Source organism: Haemaphysalis longicornis, unplaced genomic scaffold, assembly GCF_048455015.1.
Source record: "Haemaphysalis longicornis isolate Haplotype H1 unplaced genomic scaffold, Haemaphysalis longicornis Haplotype H1 scaffold_58, whole genome shotgun sequence".
NCBI lineage: Eukaryota > Metazoa > Arthropoda > Arachnida > Ixodida > Ixodidae > Haemaphysalis > Haemaphysalis longicornis.
In genome coordinates this window covers 1,120,912-1,141,683 of record NW_027526401.1, presented here as the reverse complement: position 1 = coordinate 1,141,683, position 20,772 = coordinate 1,120,912, and the positions used below count along the sequence as shown (strand labels likewise).

General features: G+C 45.9%; 1 protein-coding gene and 1 long non-coding RNA gene across 3 annotated transcripts in view; one reads left to right on the top strand and one right to left on the bottom strand.

Annotated features, from left to right (window-relative positions):
- Nucleotides 1-1,424: 1,424 nt before the first annotated feature.
- On the bottom strand, nucleotides 1,425-7,902 carry LOC144140991 (uncharacterized). Its single transcript, XR_013316412.1, has 4 exons — nucleotides 7,354-7,902; nucleotides 6,035-6,124; nucleotides 4,812-4,922; nucleotides 1,425-1,562 (listed from the first exon to the last, which is right to left on the bottom strand). It is a non-coding gene; the product is annotated as an uncharacterized LOC144140991 (long non-coding RNA).
- A 1,666-nt stretch (nucleotides 7,903-9,568) lies between these two features.
- Nucleotides 9,569-20,772, top strand: part of LOC144140990 (uncharacterized) — a 29,364-nt gene continuing 18,160 nt past the window's right edge. For both annotated transcript variants that reach the window (XM_077672476.1, XM_077672477.1), the window contains exons 1-5: nucleotides 9,569-9,729; nucleotides 9,863-9,956; nucleotides 16,120-16,413; nucleotides 17,412-17,453; nucleotides 18,007-18,105. In XM_077672476.1, coding sequence (XP_077528602.1) covers nucleotides 9,676-9,729; nucleotides 9,863-9,956; nucleotides 16,120-16,413; nucleotides 17,412-17,453; nucleotides 18,007-18,105 — 583 coding nt within the window. In that variant the 5' untranslated portion in view covers nucleotides 9,569-9,675. The remainder of the gene's footprint in view (nucleotides 9,730-9,862; nucleotides 9,957-16,119; nucleotides 16,414-17,411; nucleotides 17,454-18,006; nucleotides 18,106-20,772) is intronic.

Here is a 20,772-nt window from a genome sequence, read left to right as displayed (position 1 = left end):
TGTAAGAAGCTGATTGCCGGCGTCTAGCGGCAGACGACGCAAGAAACGGCTGGAACTGAGGTTTCCTTTTAAGTGAAATGCACTTCTTAAGCGACCCTGAACCTGCGTCCACCGGCGATGTCCGCGCACGTGGAGATGGGCGCGCGCAGCCTGGCCGCTGACATGGCACATACCCACGTGGGGGATTGGCCAGGAATCTCCTCGTCTTCCTTGGCAACGGGGGGAGATGGGCGCGCGCTGCCTGGCCGCTGACATGGCACATACCCACGTGGGGGATTGGCCAAGAATCGGGCGTGAGAAGGGCTAATGCACCTGCTTAAAGGAGTACTGACACGAAATTTCAAAGCTGAGATCCGCTCTAGCAATCAAGTACAACAACACAAATAGGTGTCTGTGAATAAATGCATCTTTCTTTCTTTGTAGTTGTGTGTGCGTGTGTGATCTCTCTTTCGCGAACATTACCGAACCGCGCAAATTCAACTCGTGCATTCGCATTTTCACATTCTTCCCCTCGGGGAAATGCGGGGAATTTTTGTAATTATTGCAGTTTTGACGCGTGTCTTGTTGACATTTTTTTTTTTTTTTTGCGAATGTGGAGCGTGCCTGCCTGACCATGTCCATGGTATTGCCCCGAGTTTGTCCTGCACTGGTTCCTTTTTTTTCTTTCCTCTGTGTGGCCCTGATATTGGTGCTGCCGCGCCAAGCAATCATCAGACTTGGAGGACATTTTCTTCATTATTTCCCCGGCACTGAATTATATCCGCGTCTAGTTTCCTTGTTTCTTCCAAGAACGATGAATAATCAAAGAAAAATTCCGTGCAGAGCTGCAAGATTTTCTAGAAGCGTGCGCGTGTACCGGGGAGAACAGTAATCGCAACAGCAGTTTTACTTATACAGTGTGCCACTTTTTAACTTAAAAAAAAAAAAAAAAAAAAACGTAGGATGAGATATTGCCCCTTCAACACAGTTTCCAGATCTGGTCATTCCTGGTCATTTATTGACGATTGATGATCTAACCAGTTTTGTGTTATTGCAGGATGCTTGATTGCTATGATACTAGCCCTTCGTAGTAACCGATGTACAGCAAGCATTAGATTGCTGCCAACTTACAGGCTCCAAGAGCAGATGTGAAGGCCAGTATTAAAATATGCACAATTTTTAGAAATTGGTGTTGTAAAAGAGGCCTGCAGTGTTGCATCCCAATCTTTATCACGTTCTCTTGAGATGGCCTTTGAAATACTCCTCGGACAAATGAATTATAACTTTTCAGCTTGAGAGGTGCAACTTGAAATGGTCGTGAATGTTGACTACCTGGCAGTTGTTTAAACTGCAGCACAAATACCAGATAAGTGACCAGGGAATGATGACGTGCAAGTGCTTGTATATCATCCTCCACATTCCTGCACTATTTTGCTTTAAAAATGTAAAAGGAATATACGAAAGGAAGGAGGCAGTTTTAGTTTTATTTATTCCCAGTTTCACAGCCAAAGAAGATGGCAGGTATCAGAGGTGCCCAGCACAAATGTTGTAGTGCATCCAGGTGCTTGTTGAGACCTTTGTCACTGAAAAGTAAAAAAGAAATACCATTTTGAGAACTGGTCAAGCATTACACTTAAGGCTAGGAGCCTCCAATTCAAAATTCAAATGACCAAATAGCTTAAACAAAGTATACTATTATTGTGTTTCTGGCGTATACGTTTTTTAGTATGCGTATGGACACTAACGTTTCACCTGTATCGTTTTCTTTTATTTTTTTCTCATATGCACGTGGCAGAATTCTCTTATTATTCCTCGTTTTTTAATTTGCTTAGGTACCACACCCCTCATTAATGCTCGAGGGGCCATAAGGGTATCTCTTGAATAAATAAATATAGAACATCAAATACATGAAAAAACGGCATCTACAAATTAACGTTCGTGTAGCAGCTAAAAAAATTATAAAATAAATAATAAAATGGCACAATTTCACCAAAAACCCTCCTACAAATAAAAACAAGGCCAACTCTAGCTTTCCTCAATATTTTGAATACCAGTAGTCTCTGAGCCGGGCAACAAAACTAAACATCTTGCATACAATTTTGTTTGCACGTAAAGTGCAGGCAATCCAACTTGGGTGTCGCAAAAGCTGTCGTGCAACGATGACTTACTTGCCCGTCTCTTTCTCTGATTTTGCCCTTCTGCAAACAATTCACATCCAAAAAAAGAAAGCTATTGTATAGTGTTTATTTCTAACCCTATTTTAAAGTTCTTACTCTCACTCCTGTGACACCTGAGGCTGATTCAGCTGGAGAGCACCCCTACGTGGGCAGCAAGTTCTATAGTGGTCCGAAGTGACAAAGATTCGGCAAAACAAAACACTTTCTGACGTAAGGACGATCCTCTGCCAGGAAAGTGCAAGGGTGGAGATTGCTTGACCTTTGCACGATAATGCCTTAATCATGACTAAGCTCAGTTAGGTGTCGTCAACATTTCAGAGAAGTGCAAAGCAAAAAATGTTCTGAAGAATGACTTAGAAAGACTGATGGCCAGTAATGGGCGGCCAGAATGTTAGTCTCTCTTGAATACAAAGTCAAAATGTCAGCTTCAAACAACTAAAAAATACCTCAAGGAGTAGCACCACTATTAAACGTTCATAGCATGATTAGGCTCTACTTAAAGGAGTACTGACATGAAATATCAAAGCTGAGATAACCATGCAAAACGTTTCCTTTGTAGATGAAAATTTTAGTTGCAACCATTCAGTATATTCAGTATATTTTAAATCAATTTTAATCTATGCATGCACGAGAAAGCTCCGAATGAATACCCTTTAGACACTGGCATAAGCAAGACACGTGGACTGCCTCGACATGGAGTTCGCCGCAAGCTGCTGACATTGGGGCTCCAGTGACTTAGCCAACACACTGGCTGCCGATGGTGCTCGCTGCACTGCCTTGTGTATCATGTCACAGTTTTGGGATTGATATCGTGTGGCCCAGACGCATGCGAACACGGCCAGCCGGGGCGTGTTCGCTCACTCTAGCGCGCGCGTCCAGTCTGACCATGATGCAATGAGAACAGTGACATCAAGAGTGCCATTCTTTCATGGCGGCCGCCTTGGTGTTCATTTTGTCGAAGCTGAAACTGACACGAATAAACCAGGCTCAAATTAATTATTTACCCTGCTGTCGACCATCTAATGTTCCATTCTACAATTCCTGGCCTGGAAGGCACCCACAGCAATGGGAAAAATGTAACACGAAAATTTCATACCAGCACTTTTTTAAATATTTACATAGACACATAAACTGCATGCTAATTGCCCTTTCTGCCAGTTGTTGCCCTCATCGTTCCACAATTCCACAGCTGAGCATGAAAGACCAGTACAATAAAGTGTCAAGTTTAGATTTGACAAGCTTGCAAGCTTAGTCATTCACATCGAACTTTTTGTGATCTTTCTTGACAAGGTGTGATGAGGTACAGGACAGAGTGGTGTGTGCGTCAGAAAGCGTCGACGACAGGAAAGTTTCGGAGATCATTTAGCAGGGCGGGGACAATCACCCTCTGGGGGTATGTGCCGTCTAAGTGTCGCCTCAAAGTGAACAGGGAAAATAGCGGAGGCAACAATGTGACGTCGGAAAAGGAAGATGAGGGAGAGGAGATCGTGGCTGGGGACGCAGCGCAGTGGAATCGGTGGAGCCGCGCTCTGAGGGCTGCCTGAAAAATGCCGAGGCCCGGAGACCCAGCCAGGCTGCAGTGCTAGCCGTGCCTGCAAGCTGGCCGTCGATGACCGTGCATTAAATTGCCGGCATCGACTGGACGACGTGTCGGTTCCCGTGTCAACCACCAAGAGATCGCCCACAACCGGGACAATGCAGCATTGACCGTGCAGCGCACGAGAGACATTTGATTCCTTACCGGTTCCTGTTGGAAGTGAACTTGAACGTGCTAGTTTTTTTAACCTAGTAGAGCTCTGTGTGTTTAGGATTGACTTAAGTGTCGCAGTCTGGTAGTAACTGTACTTTCAATCGTCAGGTAGTTTCACCCAGAAAAATGTTCGTCTCCGTCTCGTACGCCCTTCAAGCGCCTGTCTCGTGAGTGCGACGCAAGTCTCCAGTTCTAGCCACTAATACCATCACACAAGGGTTTAACCTATAACCACTCCTGACTGGCTTGGCTCATGTACAATGCTTAAGCTTCACGCAAATACTGTACTTGGTACAGTTTCATTTACTACAGTAAAGCTTCCAGCCTCTCCCTGATGTGTCAGTAGTCCACCCAAAATGCACTGCAGGAAAGCCAACTTTTTCTGATGATGATGATCGTAGGTGAAGTGAAAAAGCATTAAAACGCTTCCTGTGATCTCAACTGAACCTAGGTCCCTCATGTTATGAAGCTGACGTCTATCCCATTGCGCCATTTTAGCACAGTTGAAACAATTTGCATTTGCATGAACATGGAAAATTACCCAGAAAATCCACACCTCCATCTAACGACAATGGTTGTTTGCTACGGAAGGTCATGGATTACCTGCATCAGTAAAGCTCTAGAGAGCACAACTGAAGTGCAGCAGACCGTCCGGATAAGAAACAGGTGCTCAGTACTGGGCTGGCTAATTTGGTGTTAAGACTTGATTTTGGAAAGCTTCACGTCCCCCGTTTTGTCGTTTCAACAGATAAGCAGTTGATTTTTTATTAAGTCTTCCCGTCAGTAACTAGGTCACAGCTACATATTTGGTTGTCATACTACCAGGGTGGTCTCCAAGAAGGCACAGTCTGTCTGCTGCTAATTTTGAGTGTACCACAAAAAAAGCCACTTCTGGAGGCATTCACCTGCTTTCCATGGGTACCCAGAAAGGATGCAGACCAAGGCTTGCCCTCCAGGCCCTGCACCAACATCGTAGGGGCCAGGTCCAAGCACTTTTTTTTCCACTGGAAGCCCTCCTATGCAGATGCCGCAGAAACAGGATTAAATGCTGCGTCAGCTCAACTGAAAGTTGGGTGAGCTAATAATACATCTTTGAAAAACAAAATGCGCAAAAGATGGCGACATGGAATAAGACCACACAGGACAACCCACTACAAGAAAAAGAACACACAGCACATCGTCCTGTGTGTTGTTTGTGTGTTCTGCAAAAGCAAAAGTGGGCAATCTCTGCCGCATTGTTAATAACAAGGATCGTCCAAAAAGGGAGGAACGAGTACAGTGTTAACCATGCGCAGCCTTTAATTCGTTGTACGATTGGCATGGTTTACAGAATTCCGTTGTCATTTAAGTTGGTGTATGTGGCCAGACAGAATGCTGTCTAAGCGTCCATCTCAGAGAGCATTTGTTTACGATGACGAATTCAACGGGCACAAATCTTCCTGCGCATTATAAAAAGTGTGGGTGTCACCCTTTGTTTGATGAGAATGTGGTGTTGTACAGGCATAAGGATCAGATTTTAGGGAACTGGTTGAGGTCTTCTTGAACATAGTAACAAGTGTGCCATCAAATCGTCTATAACTCTACGTGGGCAGGAGCACGCGCTAATCAGCACCCTATTTTTTTAATCTATTATTTGTTTTCGTGTGTAAATTTTGTGTTTTTCATTAAAACGGCAGTTGCCAGTAAGTGCTTGTGTGTGTCCCTCCTGCCTGTACACGTTATTTGTGCTCTTTCAAATTTTCAATGGCTTTATGCCCTGTCACATACTATTTGTCCCATATGCAGCTTCTTCCATTCACCTTTAATGTACACTTTACTGACAGTTGCTCCTGGTGCCTTTTCATAAAGGGTCCAAAATTCCGCATAACCTTCACAGCCCCTCGGACGATCCATTCTGCCGCCGTCATTTGGTCTATCCTTTCTCTCTCTCTCCCTCTTCTGTCTTTTTTGGCTCATGGTTTCACGCTTTTTTTCCCCTTTGGCCGTGATATCCTTACGTTTTGCGTATGGAAGTGACGTTTCCCATTCATCTCCCACAACGCAACTTAACTGCCCGAAGAGCTAGAACTCTGATGCGTGCACACGACATACTCGCGAGATTAATGCTATCAAACACATGCATACTTACGTTCGAGGCACTGCACCTCACACATCCAGGACTGCGCTTCAGGGAGTACACGCCACCAGTTCGATCAAGTTTGAGCAATGTTATGGGCTCCTACACAAAAGGAACAACAGTGAAACGCTTGAAACTGCGGCAGGAGTGTGTGGGGACATAGCATCGTAATTCGAATTTAGCATGTGCTGCATACTTGGACGAGAAACAGGGACTGGGAAAAGACAAACCACAGGCACGTCGGCTATCATCTACAAGGACGGTGCAAACGCGGTGCGATTTCCAACGCATACAGAAGCAGACCGTTCGCAAGCACTTTAGGCAGCTGTGGCGACCAGTACATCAACCACTCCTGACGAAAGGCCTGAAGAGAGCTGAAGCCTGCCTGCTCCACTGAGTAAGAACAGACTCAGCCTGTACACCAGCTTCGCTACATAAAATCGACATTGTTTCATCCCCTGTGTGCCCCTCGTGCAGTGTGACTGGTGACATTGATCAGTTCATTATGAACACAGTGCTCCAAAACCAACCCTGAGCGGACGAACTTTTTCGTGATCTCCGGAAGTTAGGAGTGTCCCATGCTACATCGGAGGACATTATTTTTCCTGGGGACCACTGGATTGTGCGAAGAGAGGTGTCTCATCTCCTACTCGGATTCTTGCAGTCCACAGGACTAAGCGAGGTGTGGTGACATTGTGTGTGTTATTTTAGGACTAAGTGAGGTGTGATGACTTTGAGAGTCTCTGATATTGTATTGGGGACGATTAGGCGGAGAAATTGCCGGCAGCTATGCAAGGCTAAGTCCGCCTCATTCAGCAATACTTACTAATACTACTACTATCCGCCACGTTTCTCTATTTTTTGTATTTTTCCTATTTTTTAGGTTTTTTTACAATTCTGATGTTTGACCAGTCATTTCCATTTACGCTATGGTAACGATTACAGGTGGAAATTTCGTCAAATCTGTATTTTTGTGGAAATGCAGGGCGTTAGTTGCACAGTTCGCAGAGAGCCGAAGCCTGCCTGCTCCACCGAGTGAGAACAGACTCAGCCCGTACACCAGCTTGGCTACATAAAACCAACATTGTTTCATCCCCTTTGTCCCCTTCCTGCAGTGTGACTGGTGACATTGATCACTTCATTATGAACTGCTCCAAAACCAACCCTGAGCGGACGAACTTATTTCGTGATCTCCAGAAGTTAGGAGTGCCCCATATGCAGCTAGGAGGCCGAGGCGGCCACGCAAACAAGAATTCACGCAGATTTAGGTACACAGTACAGTGGTATAAACACAAAAACTACAACAAACATAAAATAACGGTGTTACTGACCTTGCTGGGAAAATGAGCGCATAGATGCCCTCTTTTCCGCTCTTCCGTGTCTGTGACAGCAAACGCAGGAGACCGGCATGGCTGATCTACGCTGAAATGTCGCAGTAGGCATGCAAGACACCTAATCAGATAGGGAGATCGCACCAATACTAATATTCACGGTATATTCACGCATCTGCAGCTTCGTTTGGTAGCAATCAACACAGACTGACACGTTTGGTGCTGACAGCGCAAATCATTCTTTCCTCCATGGCGCAAATCGTTCGTTGTCCCTAGTGTCCCTAGACAACGTCACGTTTTGATCACGTGACAAGGATTTCTTTCCTCCTTCTAGCCGCTCCGGCCCAGCATATCCGCACGTTAGCCGGCAGCGTGCGCCCGTAGTATTACAGGGATTTTGACGCCGTTTTCACGTGATAACAAGCACAACATTCACCGAAGGCATATTATCTTCTAAAGGTTCGCGTGCTTGATACAACGCGTGCAAGAGATTTCAACGCGCTGCACGAAAACGAGAGATAGAGAGAGAGAGAGAGAGAGAGAGAGAGAGAGAGAGAGAGGGCTCTTTATTAGAAGAGAAAGCCGAGATGTTCGCGGGAATTTCGACACCGACGTGCTACTCGGCGGGGGAAGGGCAAAAAAAAAAAATTCCCCCGCACCTCCCCGAGGGGGATTGTGAGGATGCAGAAATGCGGACGTCGAACGCAACGTCGTCGGGTACCATGCGAGGAAGGCACCGCATAACCTTCGATACGTCGATGGGCACGTTCACCGCCTGTCCCTTGATTCCAAACTGCCCGTTGCCTCGAGTCAGCCGCCTGATGCTCATTAAGGGGAGTCGTGGCGCGATGAGCCGCTCTTCGACCGGGTTCAAATCGGGAAGATGCGCCGGCCGAGGAGGATAACGGTAGCCAAAACTCACGCAGCCCTCCTCTTCGCAGCTTTGTCTTCTTCTTCAGCGGTTCCCCTACGGGAAGATGACGATGGTGGTTGAACGCGAAGCTATCTCGTGATGGATTGTTTGGTTGGCCAATCCCTAGGGCCATCATGCCACAATCATCATCAGACGCGCTGCGGACGCCGGCCAAGCAACGTTTTCTAAAAACGTTGCGGCCAAGGGACGCACGACAACCCCCACTATAATGCCTTTCTGCATAAAAGCCCGATAGATTACAGGGCAGTAGAAAACGAGGAGCCTAAACACGAACCGAACACAGTGCGCATGGTGTGTATTGTGAGCCTTCTCGATAAACGTCGACGCAGCCCAGCGAAGTTGGCGCCTCTGTAGTACAATGCATGCGAGCGCTCCTCAAGCATTAGCTGGGCAGTGCGAGTCGTGGTGCTGTACGGTACAAGGCCTTTCTTTTGGCCGTGACAAATAAGTACACGTGTAAAACGAACTCTAGTTGTGCCTCCGCTTAGGCCGGGACTGATTATTGAAATGGTCCAGTAATGACAAAAAAAAAAAAGAACTGCAGGTATCATCATTGATTTGGGCTGGCACTGCGGCTTGTATTTTTTCATGTTAGAGCTACACAATAAACAACAAAAAAGCTAGAATTAACTAGCCGATTTCACATAAGATAGCAAAAGTTCCCATCGCTGGTTCCTATCCTTGGGCCCTTTTCATTTTGTTCAATAATGAACCCGTTATAATGGGAAAACTGGAGCGAAGAAACAGACTACCACGCAAGCTTAAACTTAATGGGTGACCGTCTCGAATACTGCCTCTGCTTTAGTGTTCCCGACATTTTTCAAGCTACATTCCTGTAGTGAAATATGCCGAACTGCTTTTAAATGTCTGCGCCTAGAGTGAGCGTGAATGCTCCACGGCTGAAAATTCATAAGAAAAGACGAAATCCCCGCAGCGGACGGAAAAACGGGCTAACACGCGTGATTTTTTCTTCCTCCATGCATGCGAGCAAGAACGTCATTCGAACGTTATTCATAGTTATTCGCAGCGCTTTGTGGCCCCCTAGCACCCCTAGTGGGGCACGGCGTGGTCGGCGTGGTGCATTCGATTTTAAGGAATAAATAAAAACTTCTAGCCTCCATGCGTAATTAATAACAAGGTTTTTTGTATATTGTACCTTAGTAAAAGCACAGTACTGCTGGTATTATGTGTTTTAATTAGCAGCGCATGAAATCATTGTTTTCTTGAATTCCCCCGTCAACACTGTGCGTGACGAGCCTGACGAGCCTCTCGCCCTCTCGCGCTTGCGAAGGCAAGTTCTTTTTGTCCCCACGTGTTGATCGGTTCGGTGGCTTCTCTTGGCGTCCACGAATTCGATTCCTTTCTGAAAAGTTTTTCGGGTCCAGACCATGCCTCCGAAGAAGACGGCGGCGAAGGTACAGCCTGCGCCAGCGAAGGCCGGCGTAAGTTTTAATCTTCAATGTACTCTTTTTGTGCGCGATTGGGCGCTATGCACGTGTGCATAGAATGCCGGGGCCGAGGCGTCGTGTCTTTTTTTTTTTTTCCCCCGTTCCCAATCATTTTTCTTCTGTGCAGGCTAAGAAACCCGTAAAGAAAGTGGTTCCTGTCGAGGAGGAAGAAGAAGACGATAAAATGGAAGACGATGAAGAGGGCGACGACGCGGATGCCGGTGAGTGGGAAACGTGGCGGTTCATACAGCGATCGCCGGGCGCAGCCGCGGCGGCAAACCGCGCTTGTGCTTACGTTCTAGGACTACTCTGCGCCATCTTATGCCTATAGAGATTTCTCGCTGATTTTCATGGCATGAACTGTGCTTCGTCCTGCGAGAACGCAATAAGACTGCTTAGTTTGCTTCTGACCCTTTGTATATCGTGATATTAGCATGGCTTGGTGTCGCGGATGCCAAGTCATCTTGTGGCGCGAAATGGCGCCGGAACAGCGGCGCTTCGGTTGCATTTGCGTTTTTTTTTTGTTTTTGTTGCTGTTCATTATTTAAATAATTCTGCATCTAATCTACCTGCTTTTGTTCGCTGCTGGTGACCGATCGATGCTTATATTTCGCCCACAGGTTTTGTAACTGATGTGTAATCTCGGTTGGGTCGCGCGGGGTGTGTAGGCCATTTCGGTTGTAACGCGCATGCATAAGTTTGCAAGGACAATGGAAGCCAGCCTTAGTTGCCCAAGTGTAGCATAATACGTAATTCATTGCGGTTCTGACTTTCGAAATTTGCCTTTGGCCTCGTATCCCGTAGAGCCCCTGTTAATTTTGCCAACGGTGTGTATCGATCCCGACCCCGGCTCGAACCGGGGTCCGATCGCCGACCCCGGCGTGATGGCGGCTGCCTTTGCAGTTCCGAAGCCGTATACGTTTGTACAGGCTCTTTTTGTGCAGATTCGGTCGGTTCAGAGAAAGTTTTCTTTGTTACTACGGCTGAGTCACGTGGTCGCACGTGCGCTGCACTGGTGCTTTGCCTATGTGGTTTTTACCTGCTGATGTGCGATTCGCGCATGTTGAGTGCTAGGACTGAAACATGCATAAACTTTGTCTCCTCCTTTATAGGCAGCTTTTTTTATTCTTGTGGCGTTGAAATTCCTGTGTATGCTTCGCCACGTGGTCTGATAAACTGAGGCCTTCCTTTTTGTGATCGGAATTGCCCAGAATAAATATTTAGAACTGAGAATGTTTAACGTGGTTTTTTTTTCTTTGAAATTTTCCTATGCAGCCGTGCGCGTCGTATGTATCGGCAATGAGAGCATCTTCAGCAGTCTGGACCTCAAGATGCTCTCTTTGCTCAGGCATATACGCTGCTTATGTATTCATTTTTGTAATTCGATATGGCCTCTGGAATCAATGATGCATTCACATTGGTGCGATACCATGCCGAATTTTAGCACCCTAAAGGTAGCGATCGCGTTAACATAAGTGGTCATATTCTGTTTAAGGTGCCCGCACTCCCGCGGGGTGTGCCGCCCACTTTGAACAGTGTTTGGGGGGCTGCTGTTGCGCCTCAGTTTGCACCAAATACATCAAGGGCGCAGGCAGGGAGGGTTTTGGTGTCAGAACCCCCTCCCCCAAATTTTCTAAGTGGTGCATTCCCCCACTCGGCCCTTTTTGCTGTTCACACTCCGCATCGGTATTGTAATATTAAAAATAGCAAATGAGATGTTTGCGCGCAAACTGCTTTTCCTCTTAGGATTTTATGGCATCGTATCCCCCCCCCAAAAAAAATTTCTCGCTACAACACTGGCATACATGGGCTAATATACCATTGAAAGGCCAGCTTGTCTAATTTTAAACTTGAACAATTGTAGTTTGACATAAGTAGATGTTTGCTGTGCCGAATGTCGTTAGTTGCATAAATTTGTTTCAACCAAGTAGATTTCACCTGGTCTATGAAGGCAAGAAAAGTTAACAGATAACATTACTGTGTGGAAGAAATTTTGCAAATGCGTGATCAAATTTGGTCAATTTCAGGTGACCAAATATGGTTTAAAGACGGGTTTAAAAATGGAATTTTATACATGTGTGTGGATGCGCAAGGGGGGGCCACACAACACGGGTTGTGCACCATGAGCGAGACCACCACCTTACAGCATTTAGGTGCCATGGTGGCCGAGTCATTGAGCACGGAGCAGCTTGTTCAATTTGTGGCCACTGTGGCTATTTTTTCTTAGCATTGTTGAGGTATTGGTGTGTTTTAACATACCCAGGTTGTCAAAATTCTTTTTTATTCCTTAATTATGGTGTGCCTTGTAGCCCTGAAACCCCAATTTCAACTTCTGATGTGGTAGCATACTCAGTAGGTCAAAAAACTGGTGTAACTCAAGAGACCGCAGATGAAATGGCTGATGGTGGGAAGAGAATAAATGTAAATCGAATTGCAAAACCATGGTAAATTTGTGTCTGGGTAGGCATCGAACCTAGGACCTGCAGAGTGAGATGAGTGCGCACCCCAGTGTGAACTGTGGCTCCGTGGCTCTATTCGATTAAGGGTCGACGCAGTGAATGTGTTGTAGCCTTCGGTTTACAAATGTGGGTTAGTAGCAGCTTGGTGATCTGCAAAGTATTTTTCCACTAATTTATGCCTGGCCAAGCTAACGTAGGCGGTACTGGAAAAGAAATGTATATATGTATGAACATGTGTGTGTGCATATTCGTGGCTAGGAAATTTTTTATTGATGCATAGGAGAAAGCTTTTGTTACCATTTTTAGTATAAATGCTAAGGAAGTTAATTACTCACCTTTGTGGGTTCCAAGAGCATTTGAAGGGCCAATGAATGACGGAGGGTGCACGCATTGTCTATTTGGCCGTAACGTAGACCGATTGGAGCTTTCTCTACTCTCCCATAAGAGGATGTACAGGCCTTGTACGAAGGATTATAGGTTCAAAACTTTTCAATGTGGCCCGAACCGTAGATGGCTGTATGCGCAGCTTAAAAAAACCCTGTAGCTGTTTGCGCAGCTAAAAAATACGGCGATTTGGTTAACCCCACAACCTGACTACCGAACTCTAGTTTGTGGCTATAATTCCAGTTCTATAGTTCATTCCACGAGCTACGTGCAGCACTGTGGAGGCTACATTGTTAGCAGTGCGCCCACTCAGGGCACCTAACTCACCGCAAAGAAAGTGACAAGGCGCCGGGGCCTTGGGGTTCCTCCTGCTGAGAGGGGAGAGGGAAATGTCCTTTCAGGGCCCCCTTCATGGTGGGTTAGGTGCCCTCAGTGGGCGGACTGTTGACAACAGTGTAGCCTCCACAGTGCTGCACCTAGCTTGTGGACTGAACATAGATGTGAAGTGTGTTCCTGCATTCTTTGTTACGTTGCTTCTGAATTTTTGTGGAATCTTGTGTGTATGTGTGTGTGAGATTGTGCGAACAGACAATTCTCTCGGAAAACTGGCAGTGGTTATTCGGTTTCAGTCTAGGCAAGCTAAAGGTCAGCTCCAAAAAGCAGTAAACCAATCGTGGTGTGCAGGCCTAGTGCATTCCTTAAGCGTATTTTACAGCAAAGCTGTATACCTCTACCCCGAAACGGTTTCATCGCCGTGGGCAAAAACTCCAAGGCCTAAGATGCCGAGCGCATGTGTCAGGCTAATCAGACATATAGCATAGAGCTCAGAATTTGGTGAAGGAAACCACAAAACAAACATTGAAACCGCATTATTGGTGATAAGGTGCTTGTGAACTTGGGACCCCTTACCACGTGTTCCTGGTAAAGGTTCTGTTTGCAGATTATCTTTGAAGGCTAGGAAGGACTAGTGTCATTAAATAGAGCAGTTCTTGCCCAAGACACCGAGCGCATGAGTCTGTCAGGCATGACCCAGCATTTGCCACCAGAGAAGCTGAGCGTAGTGTCAGTAGATAAGGTGTTGGAGTACTGCTACTGATGCATGCAAGTCAGCAATGGCGGCCATTTTGTCTTTCATCAGTGTTGCGAGAGTGCCGTATCTACGGCCTCGACGTTAACTTCGACCAGGTCGTTATAGGTTTTTAACCTACCGTATATGCAGCAAAACGGCATCTTTGGACACATTTCTGCACGGCGTCAGTCGGGCGCAGCTGCAGAGCAGGGAGGACAAGCTAAGCCTACCAGAGTTAAAAAGCATAAAAAAATGGCGGTGCCCATGAACCGCCGCGGTGTAAATAAATGTCGCGTAATGTGAACTGACCAACGATAATGGCGGTGCCACGGAACAATGGGCAGGGGTGAGACAGCTGCGCATATTGCGCACTTTTGATACAAATCTGCTTTCCTGCGCCAGGCTGCTCCAAAAGCTTGATAATTGCAAAAATTGCGCCAAACTGCTCCAAAACAGTCTGAGAGCCAAGGATTTTAATGCTCCCGCCAGTTTCAGTGGGGGAAAACGCTTACTGACGGCATAATTTTCCAGTACCTCCACGATGATCCTGTTCGTAAAGGTTTTATTGATTGATCATTCAATAAAAAACCCGCATAAAATTGTCCCCAAGATAGTTTTTTCGAAGGTCATCATGTCGGGTTTTTTTTTAAGTTTTCCCATGAAAAACAACTGCAAGGTCTTTAGAAAAAAATACGTATGTGTACTCAGGCGACAAACCACTGGTGAAAATTGATGAAAAGACGGCAATTTTCGGAGGGCCGTATCTCCGGAACGACATTACTGGGCGCCGCCATCTTGGTGTGGTGAAAATTGGAAAACATGGCCGTCGGGCGAAGCCGTTGCTCGTGGTTCAGGCAGAGTGCTCTTCGCCGATTTCTACTGTGGTTTTGGTTATGTGGGTGGCTGGGTTTTCATTTAGTCGTTTGATCTGTTGAGGGAAGTTACGCGACTCGAAGAACGGGGTCGTGTTCATCAAAAACAATATGGGGCTCGCGAATTCGCCGTGTTTCGGCCTCGAGTGAGAGGCGCGGTGTGTGCTTGAAGGGAAATTTCGGACTCATTGCGGTGTTATATTAAAACGCTGAGTTATTGCTGCCTTTGACAGCGAGCTTGCGAGTGGCGGAAATGGGACGGCGCAGGCTACATCGCCGCAAAATGTTCTAGCAGTGGCAGATAATGGCCACTGCCGATAGTGGCCGATAATAATGGTTTATCTATCTGAAGTGAAATTTAATGCCAAGAGGGAGGTGGCTAAACTATACCAGCGTTATTCAAATTGCGACCGAAGTGAATACGCACCTTGGGGATTGAAATGGGCTGGTGGGGTGCGAAGATTGTCATCTCGCTTTGCGCAACTTTTGCCATGCCTCTATAATTGTGTGTGAAGCAGAGTCTGGGATTACAAATATAATAATTTCAGGATTCACATGATCATGAAATTGCCTTACGATTGCTTAGTTTTTTGATTCGATGTTTTCAACGGTACACCATGCTATCTATGCATAGAGCCTAAGAATTTATAAATGGCTTGTAAAAAGGTAGTGCAGTTCGCTCCTTAGTAGAAAAAAAAACTTTATTGAAAGGCTGTTTCAGTGTTATGTACGTTCAAAACCCATTAAAAAGTGCAATCCCCCCCCCCCCCCCCCCCCTTCCCCCGAGTTGCCAAAAATTTGATTTTTAGGCTCCTAAGGTGACATAATAAATGTCATCATTCTGCTCCAAATCAAGGTTCTTCTGCTCCAAAATCGAGATTTCGCTGCTCCAAAAACTGCTCCCAAATCTGATTCAGGTGTCTCGCCCCTGAATGGGAGAAAAGAGTGCCGACGCTCTGTAGTGACACTAGCTGCTCCATCACCATTTGTTGTGGTAGTCAGCTGGAATGGTTTAGTTGATGGGGGGCTGGGGCTGGGTACGTGATGGCTTGGACCTAGTGTGATGTATTTAGGAAATATGCAGGGTATGGATTACGAAATATGTATTAGGAAATATGCAGGGTATGGATTTTAATGTACCCGACTATAGCTGTTTTCACTCAAGTCAACTGACACTCTGACTCTATCCAGCATTTGAAAGTGTAAGCGTTCAATAGACTGAACATTTGTGCCCTGAGAAACTGCTCTTAATTCTTTGTGCATATTTAGTTGCAGTGACAGCCATCACATAGCTAATCATTTTTCAGCTGTCTGGATGCTGTTACCGGTATTTGACACTGGGGGCTCTACTACAGTTGGTGCTCGCTTCCATTAGTGTTGCTGTGTCTAGCCATCTGCCCAACTAATTTCAGTGTGGGCTGCATTTGGAGCGATAATCAACCAGTTATAGTTTGAAGATGTGTATGCGCTTGGTATACTCTCAGCACCTGCTCCTTTTTCTCCCTTATTCGTTTGCATGGCTGTGATTCACATCTGTGTGGTGACAGGTTTGGCACATTGAATGAGCGCATCACCCTGGGGGGGTTGTCTGCCTTTGCAGGGATGGATGAGGCTGGGAACGAGGAAGAGGAGGAGGAGGCGGCTGCCGCGGATGCTGATGCTGATGCTGCTGCAAATGAAGAGGAAGAGGAAGAAGAGGAGGAGGAGGAGGAAGAGGCAGCAGCTCCTGCAAAGTCTAAAGCCAAGAACGGCCTCCAGGTCAAGGCTGCTGAAGCCCAGGAAGAGGAGGACGAAGAAGACGAGGTTGAGGAGGTCGATGCCGAAGAGGGGGATGAGGAGGAGGAAGAAGAGGAAGAGGAGGAGGAAGAAGAAGAGGAAGACGAGGAGGCAGATGGTAGGTGTTGGCCTATTTTTGAAATTTGGGTATATTCGCCCCGAGGTGAACATCCGGCCCTGGCGGCAGAGGGACAAACCGCTGTTAGTGTAGATGTGCTCTTGCGTCTGCTGCTTGTTCACATTGTGCATGATGCAAGATGCGTTCTGAAAATGATGAAAAGACTACTATGCGTACTTGTCGGCAGTAAGCAATGGCATATTGCTACCTTTGCTTTTGGATTTCATCTAGGAACACAATGTTCAGTGGATGTTGCTGGATAACGTGCTGGTTCCCTTCCATGAAACATCGCCCTTGTGGTCTTCGCTTGAGCGTGAAACGTAATAATCGCATTGTTTCGACAGTTCGCACTTCTCTCACTGATAAGTGCAGTCGTCTCTGCTGTCCTGGGAACGTCAGAGTACTTTGTTGGTGGCGGGCTGGTTATTTAAGACAAAAGTTAACTCCATGTTGACTAGACTCGTGCATACCCGTGCGTTTTCTGCGCCATTGTGCAGTTAATTACGCTTCGTCCTTTTAGGAAAAAGAAACAAAAGCAGTTATTCTGCTCAGGACCCTGGAGCTATCGCGCATACATTAATGGGGACGTATTTCACGCTCGCTAAGGAGCCTGTGTCAGGATATTCTTTGCCCTATTTTTCAAACATACACCCTCTTATTGGAAGTCATTGCTTATTCTGTGTGACATTGTGCAGCTTCTGAATTTTGCTATGCACAAGTGCAGCAAAACAATCCTTGCCTCTTGAGAAGCAACAGGCAGAATGTGACCCTAAATACAGTTCTAGAAAAAAGCGAAACTCTTAGGGGCCATTCTTTGTAGAGCTACACACAGATTAAAAAAGTAGCTGACCCAAGCAAATACTTAACTCCTCTGTGGAAGAGTGCTTGGATTATTTGTCCATTTCTATGGATTTGAATTCTGACTGGTGGTGGTATTTACATACTTGCAACACTTAAGTCTTGCCTTCTGTGCTGAGTAGTGTGCATGTTGTGTGCAGGTGATAGTCCAAAAAAGCCAGTCAAGAAAGCTGCCGGAAAAGGTGAGTTAATGTTTGCAATTTCGTTGCATTAACTCGCGTTAACGAAAAGCAGCAAACGGAAGGTGGCTGAAGACGGGCACAGTGCTGGTGGCAGCTCCTCATTTTTTAAAAACCCATTAAAGGCACTGAAGACAAATGGCGGTACTGTCCTCAACCGTTGCTGCTCTGGTTTGAGGTGTCATGCATTGTGGAACCAATCTAATGGAGCTTTGCGAGAACCTTGCAGAGTTGCTTGTAAACAGCACATCTTAGTTCATGTAAAATTGGTTTGTAATTGGTTTTTTGAGTACTGAGTCCTGTCTGTGTGAAACAGTAACTTCACTGTTGACGTCCTGTAAATGCAATATTGAGTATGAATTCGTGTCCTCCATCAGATCTATGCCACAAAAAATTCTACAGAGTTACTAAGCATTTACATGTTCACTTGCAGTTTATTTGGGCTTTGCCCTAAGTTATCATTAATGGAGTTCAGCCCCTGTAGGCAGTTTGTGGTATGTTTGTATTGTGCGAATTGGGAATAATTCTCCCCCTCTTTTCATCGGCGGCCGTGCAGACAAAAAGGCTGACGGTGCAACGAAAAGCGGCAAACGGAAGGCGGCTGATGACGGGCACAGTGCTGGAGGCAGCGACGCCAAGAAACTGAAGCTAGAAGGTGGGCTTTTGTTTCGTTTCACTGATGGAGGCGAAAAGCAGCAACGCCCGCGTGTTAATTTCGGGGCTTGTTAAAGATCCCCCCGGTGATAAAAATTAATCCGGAGCCCTCCACTTTGTCAAACCTAATTGTCTATGTAGCGGCTATGCGTTAAACCTCCTGATCACTCAAATGAATTTTTTTTTCCTGGGTTTGTTTTTTATCTAACCAAGTGGTGGTGGCAGATTCTGGAAGCTCACTTGGCCAGTTAAATGTAGCCTACTAAATGTGGCTAAGTAATATTTTGGCCAATGTATTTTGGTCGGTCATTGCAGCAGCATCGGCGTAGTCGCACATACTTGGGAGACTTTCAGGCCCGTCTGCAGAAATGTGCCTTGTACTCTTTCCCAACCTCTCCTGCACCTTACTGCGTTACAAGAACCAAACTTGTGCCAGATGTGCTCTTTTTTGGAACAGAAAAAAATATATATAAGGTAACACCTCCCCTACCTTCAGCATGTCTCTGCACAATGAAAATGAAAGCAGTAGAGAAAGTGATAATGGCAGGAAGCGTCCACCACACGTGCAGAGCCACTGAGAACCACCCACGCAGGGTGACGCTACAACGATGTAGTACCAGCTGCAGTCTGTAACTGGTGCAGGTAGTTGCAGTAACGGCACATCACTGCTTGCCAGGATAAAATTGTTGGTTGAGAAACATTTACGCATGTTTGAAAAAAGATGCTGATGTGGACAAAAACCAGCAAAAGTCGCATGCGCCACTAGTGGAAGCGGTCATGCAATACTTGCCCAGTCAGTCAGCCGTAACAGCTCCAATCAGGTTCTTTCAGAGTAGGGTTCCTTTGATTGAAGTCTTAACTCTTTCGCTACCGCAGAAAATTGACCAATTTTGGGGGGTCCAAGAAAACATTTTTTTTCTGCTAAAAAATTATTTAGGCACTAATTGCAGGAGCACAAAATGCAGATTATTTAACGACCTTTCCAATAACACCAGTTTTTTAAAGGTTTTCATATATCATAGTTGTGAAAAAAATATCAATCAAAAGTTTTGTCAAGTTGTCGAAAAAAATGATAAAAAAGGAGTTGTGTATATCAAACCACCGGTAGTAGAAAAAAAGTAGAATATACATTTTGCAGGGAAACATTTCCAAAACACACCCTAAAAAAAATGTCGACTTGCGCGGAACAGTTTTTCAGATATAAAAAAAAATGTTAGCACGCACGGTGCTCGTGTCATGCGGTGAAGCCCAACCTCTAATTCAAACTGTGCAATTTTGGGTGGTTCCTTGGAATAAATCTGGCGGTTTGACGTTATCAGAGGCACCAATTTGCCCCCACATAACGTAAAAACATCTTGTCAATGGCTGACTTTGCATTTACAGCGAGCACAATATTTGGGACAAGCACGCGATGCAGAAAAAAACATGCATGAAGTTGAAAACGGAACGCCGTGGCTGATGTTTGTTGTCGTTCACGGTCAGTTATCTCTCAAAACATAAAGCTGAGCTTTATTATCATCTTCTTACTCGCAATTGTAGCCTTGCTCGCAAAAATGAGGTACGATGAGCTAGAATCGTCCCCTGCGATCTTTGGCCGAGTAGCAGTCGCGCTAAAAAAGATCAGCACAACGAGCCTCCTCTATTGCAGCGCCACCTAACATTTTTCAAATGAAACAGTACAAAAACTTATCAGAGACTCCGTCCGAATAGACAGTTCAACTAAGCAGCAACATTAGACACCCGGATATACCCTCGCATGAAAACGAAACTGGAAGGCGAACAGCTGGCAGTGTAAGGCCGGTTTGAAGCGCTGTCCTCGGCGGAACAGATATCTGGCGACTGGGTGTGACCTTTTGACTTGCATCTGAAGTTCTTATCGCAGAAATCGGGTTAGGGTGGGGGGAAATGAGGAGCGGCGTGCTTTGTTCGAGGATCAGTCGCGGACGCTTCAGGCGCCATGGCAGTTAGCCTTGAAGTTGGGTAACTGCGTAGTTGCGCTAAATATGAATTTCGCGATGCAGAAACGAAACCGAAACTGTTGTAAACTGTTTGGGAATGGTCCTGGGGTAAGTAGAACTACCAGAGTACTTAGGACAACTTGCGCAAAGGCAATAAAACTGCCTAAAATCATAAAGTAGCTTTGCAACCAGGCACTGCTTGACATTTTCAGCCGATTTCTGGGATTATTACTGTCAGAGCGTGAACCTGACGATTGAAAATCGTTTGCTAGTTCCCCATTCACGCCCTGATAGCAAAAAACAAGCGCTGGTGCAGAGTAATTACGAGTTGCACGCATTCTTCGTTGGTAGCCTTGAAGCGCGATGACCACGCCCCTTTTCCTCAACCAGGTGATTCAAAAGCGTGTCAAAAATCACGTTTCCGTCGCAAAAATGAAAACAAAACTGATTTTGAAAGGCCATTTTCTGATCTAACTCCGAACAGCTTTACTTGTTCGAGAAACGCCTGGAACGCTATGAAAAGGCGCTCCCAAAAGTATCGATCAAATTGATCGATTTTGATAGGCACGGTAGCGAAAGAGTTAAGGGGGGAGGCTACCCTTGAAGGCTAAGTTTTTTGTTTCTTGAGATATCTGAATAACATTTTCAGCGTATTGTTATAGCATCAACATTAGAAAAAATGCAAAGTTTCATCGAGCTTCGGAGGTTAG